A 21,467-nucleotide genomic window follows, 5' to 3' on the forward strand; every position below is an offset into this window, starting at 1 on the left:
TAGAGATAAAGGCAGTTTAATGTAGCTAAAGCAAAAAGCAAAAGATTATTCTCTACTTCCCATCAGCAGGCGATGTCTGGCCACTTCCTGGGAAGCAGGGCTTCAGTATGCGTACCCCCTACTCCGGAAGACAAACATTGTAAAAAAAAAAAAAAAACAAAACAAAACAAACAAACAAACAAAAAACCAAAAACAAACAAACAAAAACAAACAAACAACAAAACCAAAAAACAACGGATGCCCCCGCCCTGTTCCTCCCCCTATTCTCAGTTTCTTATTGCTGAGCAGATGTCATATGGTATGGAATATCCCTTTGGTCAGTTTGGGTCAGCTGTCCTAGCTGTGTCCCCTCCCAAGATCTTGCCCACCCCCAGCCTGCTGCTGGGGGGAAAAGAAATGTTGGAAAGACAGCCTTGATGTGTGCTGGCACTGCTCAGTAGTAGCCAAAACACTGGTGTGTTACCAACAGTTTGCTAGCTACCAATACACAGCACAGCACCGTGAGGGCTGCTGTGGGGAGAATTAACTCCATCTCAGCCAGACCCAATACAGTTTTAAATAAAAATGCTTGGTTTTGCTATTATGTGAGTTGTGTTGGATAAGGTGAAGGAAGCTTATGCAAAAGAAATTCTCAATGTTTTTCTACTGGAGGCAAAATCCAATTAAGAATCTCTTACTCCTCCAGAGAGGAAAAGGCAGAGACTTTAGAAAGAGGAGTAAGTAAAAATGGATTCAAGGTCTGCAATACCTTAATTTTTAGCTTCGAAGCTAGTGTATCTATGTTTTTGTAACAAAAATAAATGGAGTATGACTGGTCATTTAAAGAAGATCAGCATACTATGTTAATGGTCCCTTCTGACACTGTGTAGAAAGGAGGTATTCTGTAGTTTGTGGCCAAGTCCTTTATAAAGTTTTAGATTCCCCCAAATCATGAAAATGTCAGGGCTCTCTATGATACTCATACATCAGGCAAGCACACACTTCCCTATTTTCAGGATTACAGTAAGTGAACTTTTATATACTTCTGTTAGCTACTGGTGCAGTATTTGGGGAGCCTAATAAGCCAAAGCAGTCACTTATCCTCCTATTGGCAACATAATCTTGACGCTCAGGAAATGAAAGTATGAAAACAGGAGATATAAAAGTAACGGTATCCATAAGGATGTTCTGGTATAACTTGTTGCCAGGAAGCATGTTGCCTCTTAGAGAATAGAATCTCTGCTCTCTTAACAGATGGAACTGTGTTACATGTAGTGGCAAAATTAACAATGCAGAAATTCCATGTGTTGGGAGACAAGTAGGTGACATGAATGAACACATCAAATTCCTTAGACATAAATTTATTATACTAAAAACATGGGAAGCGCTATCAAAATTCACTAGAAGTAGGGAGGTAAGAGAGGTGAATGAAAGTCAGAAGCCAAAATCAATGAAATAGCTCCTTAAATCACTGCCTGGAGGTGCTGTTTCAAAACAAGAGGAAACAGGAAAAGTTACACTGAAAGGTGAGGAGGAAAGATAAATGTTGGTGTAAAGGGAGAAGTATTTATCTTGTTGTTTAGTATTTCTGTATCACGCAAATTTTTCAAAATATGCTTAAGACTTAGGGGAAGTTTGATAAATAGGGACCCACTGTTCTTTATTAACCAATATAATTTGGAGCTATTGTTTCCCAGTTAACAAGGTAATTGTTTTCATCTAATCTTTCAAATTACTTTCAGTCTATTTGGCTACTTTCCAGTATTCCATCCGATTGAATGTTGTTGGTATTTTCTGTTTTGGAAAGCCTAGAGCAAGCATAGGTCATTAATTTGGATTGGGAGGTAAAGGACCCCGCATGTGAATTTTGTACAGATATCTTACCCAGTTTAGTATGTTCAGTGATATTAAACTCTGTCCAACTAATGAACCCAGGGTATGTATTATAGATATTAATTTAAAACTTAACAAATGTTTTTTATGTGGTTAAGTATTAACAGTTCCACAAATGCACTGACTTCTACAGAACAGCAGCATAACCTTCATATTTGCCCAGTTTAGATCATCAGACAATAAACCCTGTAAATGGATTTACAATGGGACATTTTATTCAAAGAGCTGTGTAAGATTCTCAGTATGGTCAAGAGATTTGTTTTATGTCGACGCATCAATAAAATGCACTAACCTGGGTAGTTTCACCGGATATATACATATTACTACATAACATCCCCTAATGCAATAGTGCCTGTAACTGACTAGTTAGTGGAATAGAAAAATGAGCGTTCTATATCCTGATTTTCTATAGTAATTTTTAGTGAAGCATTAGTATATTTGATTATTGTAAATATCATAGGATGAAAAGTCAGCACTTTCTCATTAATTTGATACCCCATGGAAATGACAGGAAAGAGCTCAGGATTCATTTTATATTATACTCTGTTTCTTGTTTTAAATATTTTTTTATTAATCTGTAGTTCTGTGACTGAGACTATTTTGCTGCTCTGACTGTACATTTAATATATTTGGAAATTTTGCTATAAAATTAAGGCATACATGCATTTTATCATTTCAAGTTTTAAGAAGCTTGTTATAGTACACAATAGATAGATATATTTTAACATAAATGGTAACTTGTGTATCAAACAAATGTATGTCTTCATGATTTCCTATTTAGCTAATTTCTCTGCTTTAAAGTAATTACTAGAGGTTCCTTTGACTTGTAATTGTAGTACGGTATTTGCTTCAAAGAGAAATGATAAATCTACAGTCTTATCTCGTTCTGAATTCAGTTTACTTAAAGTGCAAATCCCCTGGGTTTTCTTCTGTGTAGGCTTGAGCGAAAAAAGGTACAAAAATAGATTTCCCTTAAAAAAATAAAAAATGGAAGCTGTATTTTAAGGAGAATGGAGAAAACTAAGTGGTTTCTAGCATTTTGCAGTGGACTGGTTTTCAAAGAAAATAAAACAAAATAACCCAAGCCCCAAAAAACCCACTGATCAAGATTCTCTTCTAAACAGTGAATTATGGTGCTGATTTTTATTCTTTTTTCATGAATGCAGTACATGATCACTGCGGATTGCAATGGCATGTTCAAATTAAACTCATAGGTAACTGATCAGCTACCTGGAAATAATGTGGTGATCAGCTTTGAGAAATAGCCCCTACATTTTCCATAATTAGGGAATTTAAAATAAAAAAATAACTTTACATGCTAATATAATTGATCTCTGATGGCTGAACGTGCTCTGCAAGGCTTAACGTTTCCAAAGTAATTAAGGGAATAGTTCCCGATTTAGTTTTCTTCAGAGAAGTGAATAACGACCGTTAGAGGGCAGTTTAAGACTTAAAGTGGAACGTACTGGTAACAAGTTAATACAGTGCTTAAAACACTTGAGGAAAACCTGCAGACCAGAAAATGTTAGGGAAGCTTTGTAACTGGTGAACGTGGTATTAAATACTCAGAGTATAGGGGCTTGGGAGGAAGGGGGAAACGCACGCAGATTTCATTGGCTTCAGTCTGAACTCAAAGCCAACTTTAGAAGTGTTTACAGATGTATGTTTGTTACACAGTACGTAAGTGCCACTGGGTTTTTGCACTCTGCACCCTGACCTATCAGCTCTGCAGGCATCAGTTTGTCTAGCTTGGAGTAACACTGTTAGCTTTGCGTTATAACGCCAGGCCTAATGTGGCTGCCATACGTGAATGCCTCTTGCTCAGGAAGCCCTCCTACAGCCAGCAGTGCTGGTTTTTCACTGCAGTGCAGTTCTAGATCCCATCAGGCTCTCACTGTTTTTGCGCTGCTATGCTGAAAGTGCCAAACCCTCTGGAAACCAGAGACATGGGAAAGCTGTGCTGAAGCTGTCAAACTGCTTGACCCACTGGTCACTCTGTTCAGGACTGTTTGGATGTCTCCTCATAGCGATACCCGGTGTTTAGGGTCTGAGGATGCAGCGGTGAAATTGTAAAACTGGTGTTGTGCAGCAGGTCTGGCTTCAGCCCAGGTGAACTCCCCATGAAAAGTGACTTACTACTGGGTCAGAGAACGTGCAGGGAGTGGTCCAGCTGTCTGCTCCACTGTCATAGCCAGTAACCCTGCCTGGAGCCTGTGTTCCTGCTGTGGGACAGGCAAACTGTGGCTAGTCCAGAGATGAATGGTGTTCAGCAATAAAACACGAAGCTTACAAACCTTCCTACTTCTCCCCACTGGTTAATCTTAATATGATATCAGGTCATGCCTGTGAAGACCAATAGATAGGGCTCTACGGCTTCCTTTCAAGGACTGAGTTTCACTTCTAAATAAGCATATATAAAATGTGCAATTATTTGATCAAACAGTTCCTCCTTTATTTTTCAGCCAAGCCTTCAGGGCAGATTTTAGGCTTTGTATTATAACAGCTACTGATAAGGTAAATGCTCCAAACAGTTCAGGTAAACATGATGAACTACTGTGGGAAAAGGCAGCCAAATTTCTCACTAGTGTAAGTCCATTCAAAGTCTCTTACATAGCACAGGAAACAAATGCACAGTTTAAAAACATATCTTAAACTTATTTGCAAATATTGTTAAAATTATGGGCAGGACAATTTTCTGATTTTACCAAGTTCATTGACTTTACCTGCAACTAATTAGAGCATTCATATATAGACCACCTTGGCAACTAGAATTCAATGAGCAAAAGAGAGGTTTTTTTTTTTATCTCTGTACCTTTTATGGCAATGAGCAGAGCTGTTTAGACATGGTTGAGGGAATTTAACCTCACCTGGGAAAAGGGGTTTGAGAATGTTTTCGTTCCCAAAGGCTCCTAGAGAATATACGCATCTGAGTTAGAAAACTCCCTGATGCCAATGGACTCTTTGTCATTGAGATAATGAAGATGGGTATTGAAAGGTCACCAGCCACCGAAATGGAAAAAAGCGGAAAGTTTTATTGATCAACTAAGAGACAAAATGAACAAGAAAACAGTCTTCTCCCTGTCACTGTGATGTCCGTTAGGATTGTTGCATCCATAAAAGTGATATCCAATAAAGCTTTCTCTAGGCACAAGAGTTAAGTGCAATGCAGCTATAATGTTTTCTGGTTTTGTTTTTTAGAGACCGCTTAAGACTTTTTTTCCAAAATGTCAGTTTTGTGATTGAATTTGTGATATTTGCTTATTTCTATAATTTACACAAAGGTATTTTACGCAGTCATCTGTTTTTACCCTTGAATATTGTATCACTTAAACCACACCAAAATTTAATTATTTGACTTTTATTTTATTTTTTTTTACAAGTAAGAAAAGAGAAAAGGTGGTAAAAGAAACTGATGTAAGATCTGTTGCAGAAGGAACACAAGTTATTCTGGGGAAAACATGATTCCAGCTTCCCTAGGGTCTCTGCTTTCTTTTTCCAATGATCATCTCTTTCTTCTGCTGATTTTCCATTGGGAACTATATGCTAGAGATTGTTTCAATTGGGAGTCATATGATGCAGGGGTTTTTGAAGTGCATGCATTCATACACTGGCATTGTTCCACGTAGACATAGTTATAATTTATGCTTGTTCCATTCTGGCAAGTCAGGGTCACTTCTCTTGTTTGGCTGCTGGAATCCTGGCAGCAACTACAATCGTGTTGCATCTGGTTTGCTTCAAGAGAATACCTGTGTTCCCCCAGGAAAATAAAATACATCTCATTAAAAACTGACCCACAGAAACCCCTCAGTAACTTTTGTTTTGGAGTTTATTGAGGTTTTTTTTTTTTTTTTACATACTCTTTTCTTCCTCCCACACTCACTTATGAATGTGATTTTAATTACCCGTCTCTTCGACATTGAAACTGTTCTTGCTTCCATTGAGTCTGATTCCACTCAATGGCGTCATATAAATACATTAACTTTGTTGCTATTCTGTGATCATAGAATCATGTAGGTTGGAAAGGACCTTTAAGATCATCAAGTCTGCCATGGCCACCAGTAAACCATATCCCTAAGCACCACATCTACACAGCTTTTAAATACCTCCAGGGATGGTGACTCAACCACTTCCCTGGGCAGGGAAGAAATTTTTCCTAATATCCAATCTAAATTTCCCTCGGTACAACTTGAGGTCACTTCCTCTTGTCCTATCGCTTGTTACCTGGGAGAAGAGACCAACAGCCACCTCACTACAACCTCCTTTCAGGTAGTTGTAGACAGCAATAAAGTCTCCCCTCAGCCTCCTTTTCTCCAGACTAACCAACCCCAGTTCCCTCAGTTGCTCCTCATAGAACTTGTGCTCTAGACCCTTCACTGGGTTCCTTGCCCTTCTTTGGACACACTCCAGCACCTCAATATCTTTCTTGTAGTGAGGGGCCCAAAACTGAACACGGTATTCAAGGTGCGGCCTCACCAGTGCTGAATACAGGGGGACAATCACTTCCCTAGTCCTGCTGGCCACAGTATTTCTGATACAAGCCAGGATGCCGTTGGCCGCCTTGGCCACCTGGGCACACTGCTGGCTCATAGTCAGCCGGATGTTGACCAACACCCCCAGGTCTTTTTCTGCCTGCCAGCTTTCCAGCCACTCTTCCCCAAGCCTGTAGCATTGCCTGGGGTTGTCGTGACCAAAGTGCAGGACCCAGCACTGAGCCTTGTTGAACCTCATACAATTGGTCTCGGCCCATCATTCCAGCCTGTCCAGATCCCTCTCTAGAATCTTCCTACCCTCAAGCAGATCAAGGCTCCTGCCCACCTTGGTGTCATCTGCAAACTTACTGAGGGTACACTCGATCCCCTCGTCCAGATCATTGATAAAGATTTTAAAGAGAACTGGCCCCAGTACTGAGCCCTGGGCAACACCGCTTGTGACCGGCTGCCAACTGGATTTCACTCCATTCACCACAACTCTTTGGACCTGGCCACCCAGACAAGTTTTTTACCCAGCAAAGAGTATGCCGGTCCAAGCCATGAGAAGCCAGTTTCTCCAGCACAATGCTGTGGGAAACAGTGTCAAAGGCTTTATTGAAGTCCAGGTAAACAACATCCACAGCCTTTCCCTCATCCACTATGTGGGTCATCTTGTCATCGAAGGAGACCAGGTTGGTCAAGCAGGACCTGCCTTTCATGAACCCATGCTGACTGGGCCTGATCACCTTGTTGTCCTGTATGTGCCGTGTGATGGCACTCAGGATGATCTGCTCCATAACCTTCCCCAGCACCGAGGTCAGACTGACAGGCTTGTAGTTCCCTGCATCCTCCTTCTGGCCCTTCTTGTAGATGGGTGTCACACTGGCTAACCTCCAGTCACCTGGGACCTTCCTGGTTAGCTAGGACTGCTGATAAATGATGGAAAGTGCCTTGGTGAGCACCGGGGCCAGCTCCCTTGGTACCCTTGGGTGATTGATTAGCTTGAGAGACCAGTGTAAATGGAGTATAAATGAAGTCATAGAGATGCTAAATTAAGTTTTTGGAACTTACACTGAGGAGCCAGGACAAGTTCCTTCACAATATGCCAGCTCAACAGCTTCAGAAGATTCACAGTCACCACGGCGGATCACAGTTTTTTTGCTGTAAGGTTTGCAGTTTGTAGCTTCATAAAAAGAGGAGGAAAAAAATGTTTATTTCAAATGTCTAGTTCAGAACTAAATGAATGCTAAAACAATTTCAAAGCGCATGAGGTCTGATTATTGAGAATCTGCAGTATGTGACAGTGTGGGGGGGGCAGATACTGTGTAATATATCTGAAGTTTTCAGATTATTCTTTGATCTCAGCTGTACAGTGTCTTTGGAAGATAATACAAAGGCTTGAGCACTGGTGGTTTGAATTGTGGTATTCAGTATCAGGAAAATAAATTTGCTTTTTTCTTTTGAATAAATAGTGAAACACACAGTCTTGATAAATAGAATAAGTGAAAAGTGAGGGATTGAAGAATCCTTCCAGGCACTCAAAGATAGATAGAAGTTGAACACAGCGCTGTTCAAGCAGAAAACATGAACACAGCATTACTTACGTTTGCATATTTTGCAGCAGCCATCGGGAGTAGTCTCTGCTTCATCCTTTGCAAAAGTAAAGGAGGAGGATTTGTATTAATGCACAGATGAGAATAATGAGTATGAATATGAGTTAGCATTAGTGGTATTGGGCAGAAGGCTCCTCTGTGATGAAGACTGAATGAAACCGTGGATGACTTACTGTCCCCACCATAGAAGTCTTGAATCCTTGTAGCCTCCTGTAAAAATACTAGGCTTTTCTTCTTACTAATGTTACAGCAAGATTAATTTAATTCTTAAGACATTCCTGCAACTTTAGTGAAAGTGATTTGTCGTATTCTTCCTTGCCCACCCCCTTGTTCTTTTAAACTGCATTCATTCGATGAAGAATTGATTAAAACTTACAGGATCACACTCTCCTGGGTTGTATTCAGGGCATATTTTTTTAGTTTGGACTGCAACAAATTGATCTTCAATTTTTTCACATTTGTAATGGCTGCAGTGATCTAGTGGCAGGATCTCATCAACCTAAGATTTTATAAGAAAAGAAAATTTTTTTTTTTCATTGTGATCAGGTATAGTATGATTACTTCAAAAATGTCTAAGCTAATTAAGTTCTCACACCTCAAAGATTCTCAGGTGCTTCTGAACTTCTTTCAAGTGGCAAAAAGTGAAATTTTGCAAACTGTGGCTAGCTTGAAAGATTAAATCCTGGCTCTGAGCACTCAGACCACAAATTAGAAACCATTGCTCAGTTAACCACACCTATCAAGTATTTGTTATTTCAAGAATTGTTCAATTCAGAAAACTGGTGTGGTGTTTTTAAAGTAATTTCAGTGTTCATTAATTTTTTACTAGTAAGGGACATGAGTTGACTCTTAGCTGTTCTAACCTGTATTGGCGAACAGAGAGATCTGAAAATGAAAGGAATACTTACATCGAGCACGTGAACAGTGTTATTACTTAGTTTTATTATGCAAGCTACTTCAATACACTTCCCACAGCACTCTCCATCCTTATTCATATATTGATGACCCTATTCGCAAGGAGATGAAAGAGAAAGCATATTGAGTTTGTGATGGAGAATTCTAGTCTTCCTATAATTGAGGGTTGACTGGGCAGCCTAAAGAATCTGAACTCACCAGTGGGCAAGATGTTTCACATTGAACTTTTTCACAATGCACAATATTTGCCTTAGTCATTGGGTCTTTCTCAGAACTGCAGGTACATTTCTTACATGAATTGATTACTGTTGACATTCCAACCTGGAAGACAGAAAAAAAAAATTCAAATGGCAACATTTTCTATATAAAGTATAGGCAGAATTGAAAGCATTACTGAGAACCATTAAGGTTGCTGAAATGCAAGTGCGACTGAGTCGTTCAGCTCTCTTTGAACATAAAGTTGTTTTGCTTTATGCCTTGCAAGAAAGCACACATTAGGAGGAAATTAAATGAAGCAATAGAAAAAAGTAAATTAATAAAATGCAGGTAAGACTGGTTTGTACTGCCTCATTATTTTACCACCTTTTCAATACTCCGTTTAAGAATGTTTTATTCTCTGTAAGTCATGTTCAGTGGTTATAAAACAATTATAATTTATGAATTGAGATTAAAATAATTGGACACATATGCAGATACATAAGCAAAGATACAAGTTTACATATGGATTTTAGTTTAAATTTTGACTAAATGACCTAAGTACCAATTTTAGCAAAAGATTTAGCTATCAATTAAAACAAAAATCCTAGCTGTATTTTTGAAGGCTCTCTGGGCTTATTTCAAAGAGTGGTTGAGTTTGGGGTATTCATCAGCTCATTTGGAAAATTCATTCATTCTAGAAGTGGGAGAGAGATTAAAAAGAAAGTACATCACTAAAATGGTACACTCTTGTTTTATGCTACATGTTGAGGAACTCTTTGGTGACAATTTTGGTTTTGACATTAGGAAAAAAAAATAACTTCCAGTTAAGGGCTAGAGATAAAAAAACATGTACTGGGAGAAGAACTTTCTCAAAGGCTTATTTTGGTAGAAAGGGTGTACATTTCACTTCCAACAATATACCACTATAAGCATAACATTCTCACCGTGTAAATTGTACCATTAATCACACAGATGTCACGTAGTGGTTCTGAAAAACAAAACAAAAAAATACTTCCAGAGTAAACTCAAATTGTGAGACTTCCTGAGAAGTCAAGATTTTATTGAGTTTTGTTAGTAACACAGAGATTATAGAAAACTTCAATTCAATCCCCTCTGCAGGCTTAGACCTCATATTTAGTATAGCTGGATGCTTAAGTAAAGTTTTGTCTTTGAAATTAGCTAGAAGTGTTGAGGAGGAACGGCTTCAAACTCAAGCTATGCATGTAAAATCCCCTTTATGCCCTTCTGATATCAGGTTCACTTCAAATTAAATTAGTTGTTTCCTCTTTGAACACTAAAAGTTTAGTAACCTTCAAAGATGCTTTTGTCATTGATTCTTTATGACCTCTCAGAACATGGCTTGGATGGAAGATTGACTCTGAGTGCAAAAGAGGTATTCTTACCGTGGTAATATAAATAATATGACAACACGTCAGAGCTCATTCATGTCTTTCTCAGAACTACTTCAAATTTGTCTGTTCCTTTGTTTTGACATTCCTGTTTGGGCTTTATTTATGGCTCCCTTTTTCTTTTCATTCTTTTGTATAAATATATATGTATATAAAAAATTGTGTATATACATAAATATAGAACTGTTGGATTTTTAAATTTTCATGAGCATTCAACAACAGTATAATTATTATTTTTCATACATTGACAATTCAGTTACTGCTTACAATTAATTTTGTATTATTGCTTCATGTTACTTGCTTTTGTAGTTAACTGTTAAGCTTTCTGCTGGCTTATTCTTATGTTTATGCATCTTAGTTTAGCTACAGTTAGGCTAATGTTAATGTGCTCCAATGTAACATTAATAATATTAAATAAAATACATTAATAACCTTTATGATTACAGAGATAGTTGAGCTATATAGACCACTTGAAGATTCGAAGTATTATCCTGCTCTCCCACCCATTCCAATTCTCTTAGTAAACTTCATTGAAAATAACATTTTGTTCTTAAATAAATTTCTAATGCATATTTAGCCAAAAATTGATGTATGTTCACTGAGCCAGAAGAATTTAAGGAAGGTTTTGCTGTTATTGTGATATGTGAAGAACCTGCTTAGACATTAACAGAAGTGCAAATGTAATTTACCAGAGTGTGTAGCCTGGTATTTATACATGTATTTTTAATACTTACGGCATTCAAATGTAGGACAGCATGGGTCTTTTGGTGGTACTACAGGCATGGAAACAAATCCTAGGTCACAAATTGGTGTCTGAACTGTTTGGCATAGGAGTGGCTGGCATTGTACGGTAGCAGTGAGGGGGTCACAGACACACTTCTGGCATTCACTTATCCAATTCTCTCCAGGCTGAAAATATGCAAATGATTTGTTCTTAAGTACTCTGTCACCCTAGTTGTTCTGTTTCAACTCAAGATAGACTCTCAAAATTGATAGGGAGCTCAGATTAGAGTTTTCTTAGCATATGATTTCAGGCCTTACGAGCAGGCAAGCTGAGAACAATCACAGAATTTTCTTCTGTGCAGAAATAATGAGATTTTAACACTTTCATAGCTGTTCTACTTATTTCTATTACATTTAAATGTCTTTTATGAAAAAAAAAAAGTGGTATTAGTGAGCATTTCCATCTCCAGCTTACTTTAAAACCCTGGTAATGCCAGGTTGAAGAACTGTGTGCTATCAGGTGATTTGTAACATGACCGACTTTGTTATTGAAATACATACAAGTTGATTTGAATTGGCTATTACAGGACAGAAATTGGGCTGGTTTTGCAATGGTGATATATTAGAAAATAATGAGGGGAACCACCTTTCGTGGAGGATTGACATCAGTACAGTTTCTTTCTACTGAAGTTGTGAGGGATGTTGCTGTCGTTGGTAAGACAGAAGAAAATACACGTTCTGTGGATGAGGCAGCTTGTGTTGTAGTTTCTGAGGTGACTGAAGTGAAAGGAGTTGTCGAAGGACATGGCCCTTGGAATGGGTCAATTTCGCATTCCTTACTGCAAAGTGCATAAAAATTACAGCCAGCCCTATCTGTTCTGTTGTATACCACTTCACCTGTAGAGGAAAATTGGAGGAGAAATTAAAAGACCAATGAAAAAACTTAGGGGAAAAAAACCAAGAAAATATTGTGAAAATATAAAGTGTATTCATGTATAAAAAGTTCTATGTTTAGATGATTTTGAGTAGTTATCTTTAATTAAATAGAGTATTAAGAGTTTATATTGCTTCTGAAAATGTTAATAATAAAATAAGACACTTACCAGGAGAAAAAAAGTTGCCAAACACATGACAAAAGCATGGAGTTACTCTGCTTGATGTAACATAGGTACTTGCTTCTGTTGTGACAAGTGTGCTGGGGGAAGAGTTGAAGATTGCAGAAGTGCTTGTTGTAACATGACTTGACTGTGATGTACCAGTTGTAGCTACTGTTGAGCACAAGACATACTTTAGTTAGCAGCACAGGATTTTGTTCTCAGAATTTTAACATATTGGAGAGGACTGTTCAACATTATGGCAAATCAAGCCAACATTATTGTTGCATTCAACTACTTGACCTACTGCTAAGCGGAGATTGTGGAAATCTTTTACCTCTACTTTGAATATTGTCAGGGATTTGGCAAATCTTATGACATTTAGCTCTAAAGTTTTCGAAGTTTCAAAGTCACCACTGTCTCCCTCGAGCTCAGAATAACTAATATAAAACTATGGGGTCCACTCACACACTTGTCTAACACAGATACTAGTAGAAGAGGTACAGATAGATGGAAAAGTGGTTTATGCGTTGGAAGAAATAGGGATGACAGTGGAAGAAGTCACAGAAAACAACGATACCAATGTTTTTCTATTGAAATAGTTCTTTGTAATATTTCCGGAGGTTGATAATGACATACCCGGGCTGCTTGTGGTGCTGAAACTTCTGGGAATAACAGTGGTGGCAGTACTTTGTCCAGTAAAAGAAACAGATGTTGGAAGAGTATCCGTACGGCCTATGGTGGTTGTAATTCCTGAGAGGGGGAGAGTGGACACAGTAATGGATGATGTTGGTGGCTGTGTTGCCACAGTGGAGGTTTCTGCTGGAAGAGACATGGCTGCAGATGTTGTGGTGCTTCCTGCGGTGGTCCTGGAGGTGCTGGCAGTGCTACTGGCTGAGGTGGGCCCTGTTGGTGTGGGTGGGATGATGGTTGTTCCTTCTGTTGGTGGAGGAGAGGTCCTGGAGGTGCTGGCTCTGCTGGTGGTACTGATGACGGTTGTGCCTTGTGTTGGTGGTGCAGTGGTACTGGGGACAACCGTGGTGCCAACGGTGGTTCTTATTTTTGGTTCGATGACAGTGGAGGCGGTTGTGGGTGATGTTGGCGGCTGTGTTGCCACAGTGGAGGTTTCTGCTGGAGGAGACGTGGCTGCAGATGTTGTGGTGCTTCCTGCGGTGGTCCTGGAGGTGCTGGCAGTGCTACTGGCTGAGGTGGGCCCTGTTGGTGTGGGTGGGATGATGGTTGTTCCTTCTGTTGGTGGAGGAGAGGTCCTGGAGGTGCTGGCTCTGCTGGTGGTACTGATGACGGTTGTGCCTTGTGTTGGTGGTGCAGTGGTACTGGGGACAACCGTGGTGCCAACGGTGGTTCTTATTTTTGGTTCGATGACAGTGGAGGCGGTTGTGGGTGATGTTGGCGGCTGTGTTGCCACAGTGGAGGTTTCTGCTGGAGGAGACGTGGCTGCAGATGTTGTGGTGCTTCCTGCGGTGGTCCTGGAGGTGCTGGCAGTGCTACTGGCTGAGGTGGGCCCTGTTGGTGTGGGTGGGATGATGGTTGTTCCTTCTGTTGGTGGAGGAGAGGTCCTGGAGGTGCTGGCTCTGCTGGTGGTACTGATGACGGTTGTGCCTTGTGTTGGTGGTGCAGTGGTACTGGGGACAACCGTGGTGCCAACGGTGGTTCTTATTTTTGGTTCGATGGCAGTGGAGGCGGTTGTGGGTGATGTTGGCGGCTGTGTTGCCACAGTGGAGGTTTCTGCTGGAGGAGACGTGGCTGCAGATGTTGTGGTGCTTCCTGCGGTGGTGCTGGAGGTGCTGGCAGTGCTACTGGCTGAGGTGGGCCCTGTTGGTGTGGGTGGGATGATGGTTGTTCCTTCTGTTGGTGGAGGAGAGGTCCTGGAGGTGCTGGCTCTGCTGGTGGTACTGATGACGGTTGTGCCTTGTGTTGGTGGTGCAGTGGTACTGGGGACAACCGTGGTGCCAACGGTGGTTCTTATTTTTGGTTCGATGACAGTGGAGGCGGTTGTGGGTGATGTTGGCGGCTGTGTTGCCACAGTGGAGGTTTCTGCTGGAGGAGACGTGGCTGCAGATGTTGTGGTGCTTCCTGCGGTGGTGCTGGAGGTGCTGGTACTGCTGGCTGCTGAGGCTGGCAGTGGTGGTGTGGATGTGGTGATGATGGTTGTTGATTCTGTCAGTTGGGGAGAGGTCTTGGTGGTGCTGGCCGTGCTGGTGGTAGCGATAATGGTTGTGCCTTGTGTTGGTGGGGCTGTTGTCCTGAGGACAGCTGTGGTGCCAGCAGTGGTTGTTATTGGTGGCTGTGGGAGAGTGGAGGCCGTAGTTGGTGATGTTTGCGTTTTGGTTTCTACTGTGGAGGTTTCTGGAAGAGAGGCTGATGTGGAGGATCCTGCTGTGCTTCCTGGGGGGGCTGATGTTGTCTGGCAGTGTTTACGATCACAGCACAGCACCTTGATCTCATAGTTGAAGCACATAGGGTACTTTTTGATCTGATCTTTATTTCTGCACACAAGCCCAGTTTCAAGGCTGCACTGAAAAATCTGTCCGAGTTTTTCTGGACTCCTTTCAGGGTAATCTTTCGCACGACAATTGATGTCCTGTGGCTTGTCACACAGTGTGTATCCAGCTGCACGGATATTTGCCAATGTCTCAATGTCTCCATTTTCACTACCAGAGCTAGGGGAATGCAGATCGAACCACTGCGTCCAGGCACAGAGCTGCTGGCAGCTGCTTGTGGTCTTGGAGGTGCTAGCAGTGATGGTGGCTGCTGAGGTAGGCACTGTTGGTGTGGGTGGGATGATGGTTGTTCCTTCTGTTGGTGGAGGAGAGGTCCTGGAGGTGCTGGCTCTGCTGGTGGTACTGATGACGGTTGTGCCTTGTGTTGGTGGTGCAGTGGTACTGGGGACAACCGTGGTGCCAACGGTGGTTCTTATTTTTGGTTCGATGGCAGTGGAGGCGGTTGTGGGTGATGTTGGCGGCTGTGTTGCCACAGTGGAGGTTTCTGCTGGAGGAGACGTGGCTGCAGATGTTGTGGTGCTTCCTGCGGTGGTCCTGGAGGTGCTGGCAGTGCTACTGGCTGAGGTGGGCCCTGTTGGTGTGGGTGGGATGATGGTTGTTCCTTCTGTTGGTGGAGGAGAGGTCCTGGAGGTGCTGGCTCTGCTGGTGGTACTGATGACGGTTGTGCCTTGTGTTGGTGGTGCAGTGGTATTGGGGACAACCGTGGTACTGGGGACAACCGTGGTGCCAACGGTGGTTCTTATTTTTGGTTCGATGGCAGTGGAGGCGGTTGTGGGTGATGTTGGCGGCTGTGTTGCCACAGTGGAGGTTTCTGCTGGAGGAGACGTGGCTGCAGATGTTGTGGTGCTTCCTGCGGTGGTCCTGGAGGTGCTGGCAGTGCTACTGGCTGAGGTGGGCCCTGTTGGTGTGGGTGGGATGATGGTTGTTCCTTCTGTTGGTGGAGGAGAGGTCCTGGAGGTGCTGGCTCTGCTGGTGGTACTGATGACGGTTGTGCCTTGTGTTGGTGGTGCAGTGGTACTGGGGACAACCGTGGTGCCAACGGTGGTTCTTATTTTTGGTTCGATGACAGTGGAGGCGGTTGTGGGTGATGTTGGCGGCTGTGTTGCCACAGTGGAGGTTTCTGCTGGAGGAGACGTGGCTGCAGATGTTGTGGTGCTTCCTGCGGTGGTCCTGGAGGTGCTGGCAGTGCTACTGGCTGAGGTGGGCCCTGTTGGTGTGGGTGGGATGATGGTTGTTCCTTCTGTTGGTGGAGGAGAGGTCCTGGAGGTGCTGGCTCTGCTGGTGGTACTGGTGACGGTTGTGCCTTGTGTTGGTGGTGCAGTGGTACTGGGGACAACCGTGGTGCCAACGGTGGTTCTTATTTTTGGTTCGATGGCAGTGGAGGCAGTTGTGGGTGATGTTGGCGGCTGTGTTGCCACAGTGGAGGTTTCTGCTGGAGGAGACGTGGCTGCAGATGTTGTGGTGCTTCCTGCGGTGGTCCTGGAGGTGCTGGCAGTGCTACTGGCTGAGGTGGGCCCTGTTGGTGTGGGTGGGATGATGGTTGTTCCTTCTGTTGGTGGAGGAGAGGTCCTGGAGGTGCTGGCTCTGCTGGTGGTACTGGTGACGGTTGTGCCTTGTGTTGGTGGTGCAGTGGTACTGGGGACAACCGTGGTGCCAACGGTGGTTCTTATTTTTGGTTCGATGACAGTGGAGGCGGTTGTGGGTGATGTTGGCGGCTGTGTTGCCACAGTGGAGGTTTCTGCTGGAGGAGACGTGGCTGCAGATGTTGTGGTGCTTCCTGCGGTGGTCCTGGAGGTGCTGGCAGTGCTACTGGCTGAGGTGGGCCCTGTTGGTGTGGGTGGGATGATGGTTGTTCCTTCTGTTGGTGGAGGAGAGGTCCTGGAGGTGCTGGCTCTGCTGGTGGTACTGATGACGGTTGTGCCTTGTGTTGGTGGTGCAGTGGTACTGGGGACAACCGTGGTGCCAACGGTGGTTCTTATTTTTGGTTCGATGACAGTGGAGGCGGTTGTGGGTGATGTTGGCGGCTGTGTTGCCACAGTGGAGGTTTCTGCTGGAGGAGACGTGGCTGCAGATGTTGTGGTGCTTCCTGCGGTGGTCCTGGAGGTGCTGGCAGTGCTACTGGCTGAGGTGGGCCCTGTTGGTGTGGGTAGGATGATGGTTGTTCCTTCTGTTGGTGGAGGAGAGGTCCTGGAGGTGCTGGCTCTGCTGGTGGTACTGGTGACGGTTGTGCCTTGTGTTGGTGGTGCAGTGGTACTGGGGACAACCGTGGTGCCAACGGTGGTTCTTATTTTTGGTTCGATGGCAGTGGAGGCGGTTGTGGGTGATGTTGGCGGCTGTGTTGCCACAGTGGAGGTTTCTGCTGGAGGAGACGTGGCTGCAGATGTTGTGGTGCTTCCTGCGGTGGTCCTGGAGGTGCTGGCAGTGCTACTGGCTGAGGTGGGCCCTGTTGGTGTGGGTGGGATGATGGTTGTTCCTTCTGTTGGTGGAGGAGAGGTCCTGGAGGTGCTGGCTCTGCTGGTGGTACTGATGACGGTTGTGCCTTGTGTTGGTGGTGCAGTGGTATTGGGGACAACCGTGGTACTGGGGACAACCGTGGTGCCAACGGTGGTTCTTATTTTTGGTTCGATGGCAGTGGAGGCGGTTGTGGGTGATGTTGGCGGCTGTGTTGCCACAGTGGAGGTTTCTGCTGGAGGAGACGTGGCTGCAGATGTTGTGGTGCTTCCTGCGGTGGTCCTGGAGGTGCTGGCAGTGCTACTGGCTGAGGTGGGCCCTGTTGGTGTGGGTGGGATGATGGTTGTTCCTTCTGTTGGTGGAGGAGAGGTCCTGGAGGTGCTGGCTCTGCTGGTGGTACTGATGACGGTTGTGCCTTGTGTTGGTGGTGCAGTGGTACTGGGGACAACCGTGGTGCCAACGGTGGTTCTTATTTTTGGTTCGATGACAGTGGAGGCGGTTGTGGGTGATGTTGGCGGCTGTGTTGCCACAGTGGAGGTTTCTGCTGGAGGAGACGTGGCTGCAGATGTTGTGGTGCTTCCTGCGGTGGTGCTGGAGGTGCTGGTACTGCTGGCTGCTGAGGCTGGCAGTGGTGGTGTGGATGTGGTGATGATGGTTGTTGATTCTGTCAGTTGGGGAGAGGTCTTGGTGGTGCTGGCCGTGCTGGTGGTAGCGATAATGGTTGTGCCTTGTGTTGGTGGGGCTGTTGTCCTGAGGACAGCTGTGGTGCCAGCAGTGGTTGTTATTGGTGGCTGTGGGAGAGTGGAGGCCGTAGTTGGTGATGTTTGCGTTTTGGTTTCTACTGTGGAGGTTTCTGGAAGAGAGGCTGATGTGGAGGATCCTGCTGTGCTTCCTGGGGGGGCTGATGTTGTCTGGCAGTGTTTACGATCACAGCACAGCACCTTGATCTCATAGTTGAAGCACATAGGGTACTTTTTGATCTGATCTTTATTTCTGCACACAAGCCCAGTTTCAAGGCTGCACTGAAAAATCTGTCCGAGTTTTTCTGGACTCCTTTCAGGGTAATCTTTCGCACGACAATTGATGTCCTGTGGCTTGTCACACAGTGTGTATCCAGCTGCACGGATATTTGCCAATGTCTCAATGTCTCCATTTTCACTACCAGAGCTAGGGGAATGCAGATCGAACCACTGCGTCCAGGCACAGAGCTGCTGGCAGCTGCTTGTGGTCTTGGAGGTGCTAGCAGTGATGGTGGCTGCTGAGGTAGGCACTGTTGGTGTGGGTGGGATGATGGTTGTTCCTTCTGTTGGTGGAGGAGAGGTCCTGGAGGTGCTGGCTCTGCTGGTGGTACTGATGACGGTTGTGCCTTGTGTTGGTGGTGCAGTGGTACTGGGGACAACCGTGGTGCCAACGGTGGTTCTTATTTTTGGTTCGATGGCAGTGGAGGCGGTTGTGGGTGATGTTGGCGGCTGTGTTGCCACAGTGGAGGTTTCTGCTGGAGGAGACGTGGCTGCAGATGTTGTGGTGCTTCCTGCGGTGGTCCTGGAGGTGCTGGCAGTGCTACTGGCTGAGGTGGGCCCTGTTGGTGTGGGTGGGATGATGGTTGTTCCTTCTGTTGGTGGAGGAGAGGTCCTGGAGGTGCTGGCTCTGCTGGTGGTACTGATGACGGTTGTGCCTTGTGTTGGTGGTGCAGTGGTATTGGGGACAACCGTGGTACTGGGGACAACCGTGGTGCCAACGGTGGTTCTTATTTTTGGTTCGATGGCAGTGGAGGCGGTTGTGGGTGATGTTGGCGGCTGTGTTGCCACAGTGGAGGTTTCTGCTGGAGGAGACGTGGCTGCAGATGTTGTGGTGCTTCCTGCGGTGGTCCTGGAGGTGCTGGCAGTGCTACTGGCTGAGGTGGGCCCTGTTGGTGTGGGTGGGATGATGGTTGTTCCTTCTGTTGGTGGAGGAGAGGTCCTGGAGGTGCTGGCTCTGCTGGTGGTACTGATGACGGTTGTGCCTTGTGTTGGTGGTGCAGTGGTACTGGGGACAACCGTGGTGCCAACGGTGGTTCTTATTTTTGGTTCGATGACAGTGGAGGCGGTTGTGGGTGATGTTGGCGGCTGTGTTGCCACAGTGGAGGTTTCTGCTGGAGGAGACGTGGCTGCAGATGTTGTGGTGCTTCCTGCGGTGGTGCTGGAGGTGCTGGTACTGCTGGCTGCTGAGGCTGGCAGTGGTGGTGTGGATGTGGTGATGATGGTTGTTGATTCTGTCAGTTGGGGAGAGGTCTTGGTGGTGCTGGCCGTGCTGGTGGTAGCGATAATGGTTGTGCCTTGTGTTGGTGGGGCTGTTGTCCTGAGGACAGCTGTGGTGCCAGCAGTGGTTGTTATTGGTGGCTGTGGGAGAGTGGAGGCCGTAGTTGGTGATGTTTGCGTTTTGGTTTCTACTGTGGAGGTTTCTGGAAGAGAGGCTGATGTGGAGGATCCTGCTGTGCTTCCTGGGGGGGCTGATGTTGTCTGGCAGTGTTTACGATCACAGCACAGCACCTTGATCTCATAGTTGAAGCACATAGGGTACTTTTTGATCTGATCTTTATTTCTGCACACAAGCCCAGTTTCAAGGCTGCACTGAAAAATCTGTCCGAGTTTTTCTGGACTCCTTTCAGGGTAATCTTTCGCACGACAATTGATGTCCTGTGGCTTGTCACACAGTGTGTATCCAGCTGCACGGATATTTGCCAATGTCTCAATGTCTCCATTTTCACTACCAGAGCTAGGGGAATGCAGATCGAACCACTGCGTCCAGGCACAGAGCTGCTGGCAGCTGCTTGTGGTCTTGGAGGTGCTAGCAGTGATGGTGGCTGCTGAGGTAGGCACTGTTGGTGTGGGTGGGATGATGGTTGTTCCTTCTGTTGGTGGAGGAGAGGTCCTGGAGGTGCTGGCTCTGCTGGTGGTACTGATGACGGTTGTGCCTTGTGTTGGTGGTGCAGTGGTACTGGGGACAACCGTGGTGCCAACGGTGGTTCTTATTTTTGGTTCGATGGCAGTGGAGGCGGTTGTGGGTGATGTTGGCGGCTGTGTTGCCACAGTGGAGGTTTCTGCTGGAGGAGACGTGGCTGCAGATGTTGTGGTGCTTCCTGCGGTGGTCCTGGAGGTGCTGGCAGTGCTACTGGCTGAGGTGGGCCCTGTTGGTGTGGGTGGGATGATGGTTGTTCCTTCTGTTGGTGGAGGAGAGGTCCTGGAGGTGCTGGCTCTGCTGGTGGTACTGATGACGGTTGTGCCTTGTGTTGGTGGTGCAGTGGTACTGGGGACAACCGTGGTGCCAACGGTGGTTCTTATTTTTGGTTCGATGGCAGTGGAGGCGGTTGTGGGTGATGTTGGCGGCTGTGTTGCCACAGTGGAGGTTTCTGCTGGAGGAGACGTGGCTGCAGATGTTGTGGTGCTTCCTGCGGTGGTCCTGGAGGTGCTGGCAGTGCTACTGGCTGAGGTGGGCCCTGTTGGTGTGGGTGGGATGATGGTTGTTCCTTCTGTTGGTGGAGGAGAGGTCCTGGAGGTGCTGGCTCTGCTGGTGGTACTGATGACGGTTGTGCCTTGTGTTGGTGGTGCAGTGGTATTGGGGACAACCGTGGTACTGGGGACAACCGTGGTGCCAACGGTGGTTCTTATTTTTGGTTCGATGGCAGTGGAGGCGGTTGTGGGTGATGTTGGCGGCTGTGTTGCCACAGTGGAGGTTTCTGCTGGAGGAGACGTGGCTGCAGATGTTGTGGTGCTTCCTGCGGTGGTCCTGGAGGTGCTGGCAGTGCTACTGGCTGAGGTGGGCCCTGTTGGTGTGGGTGGGATGATGGTTGTTCCTTCTGTTGGTGGAGGAGAGGTCCTGGAGGTGCTGGCTCTGCTGGTGGTACTGATGACGGTTGTGCCTTGTGTTGGTGGTGCAGTGGTACTGGGGACAACCGTGGTGCCAACGGTGGTTCTTATTTTTGGTTCGATGACAGTGGAGGCGGTTGTGGGTGATGTTGGCGGCTGTGTTGCCACAGTGGAGGTTTCTGCTGGAGGAGACGTGGCTGCAGATGTTGTGGTGCTTCCTGCGGTGGTGCTGGAGGTGCTGGTACTGCTGGCTGCTGAGGCTGGCAGTGGTGGTGTGGGTGTGATGATGGTTGTTGATTCTGTCAGTTGGGGAGAGGTCTTGGTGGTGCTGGCCGTGCTGGTGGTAGCGATAATGG

At 45.5% G+C, this 21,467-nt stretch overlaps 1 protein-coding gene across 1 annotated transcript in view; it reads right to left on the reverse strand.

The window, feature by feature from the left end:
* Nucleotides 1-4,733: 4,733 nt before the first annotated feature.
* The window catches only part of LOC129206728 (mucin-5B-like), a 47,532-nt gene continuing 30,798 nt past the window's right edge, over nt 4,734-21,467 (reverse strand). The window contains exons 32-41 of the mRNA XM_054826474.1: nt 12,933-21,448; nt 12,303-12,467; nt 11,828-12,096; nt 11,211-11,427; nt 10,012-10,055; nt 9,068-9,190; nt 8,331-8,453; nt 7,946-7,991; nt 7,413-7,524; nt 4,734-5,618 (exon numbers count right to left, since the gene is read on the reverse strand). Of these exons, the coding sequence (XP_054682449.1) occupies nt 5,375-5,618; nt 7,413-7,524; nt 7,946-7,991; nt 8,331-8,453; nt 9,068-9,190; nt 10,012-10,055; nt 11,211-11,427; nt 11,828-12,096; nt 12,303-12,467; nt 12,933-21,448 (9,859 nt within the window). The 3' untranslated portion in view covers nt 4,734-5,374. The remainder of the gene's footprint in view (nt 5,619-7,412; nt 7,525-7,945; nt 7,992-8,330; nt 8,454-9,067; nt 9,191-10,011; nt 10,056-11,210; nt 11,428-11,827; nt 12,097-12,302; nt 12,468-12,932; nt 21,449-21,467) is intronic.

The sequence above is a fragment of the Grus americana genome, chromosome 5, assembly GCF_028858705.1.
Source record: "Grus americana isolate bGruAme1 chromosome 5, bGruAme1.mat, whole genome shotgun sequence".
NCBI classification, from domain to species: domain Eukaryota; kingdom Metazoa; phylum Chordata; class Aves; order Gruiformes; family Gruidae; genus Grus; species Grus americana.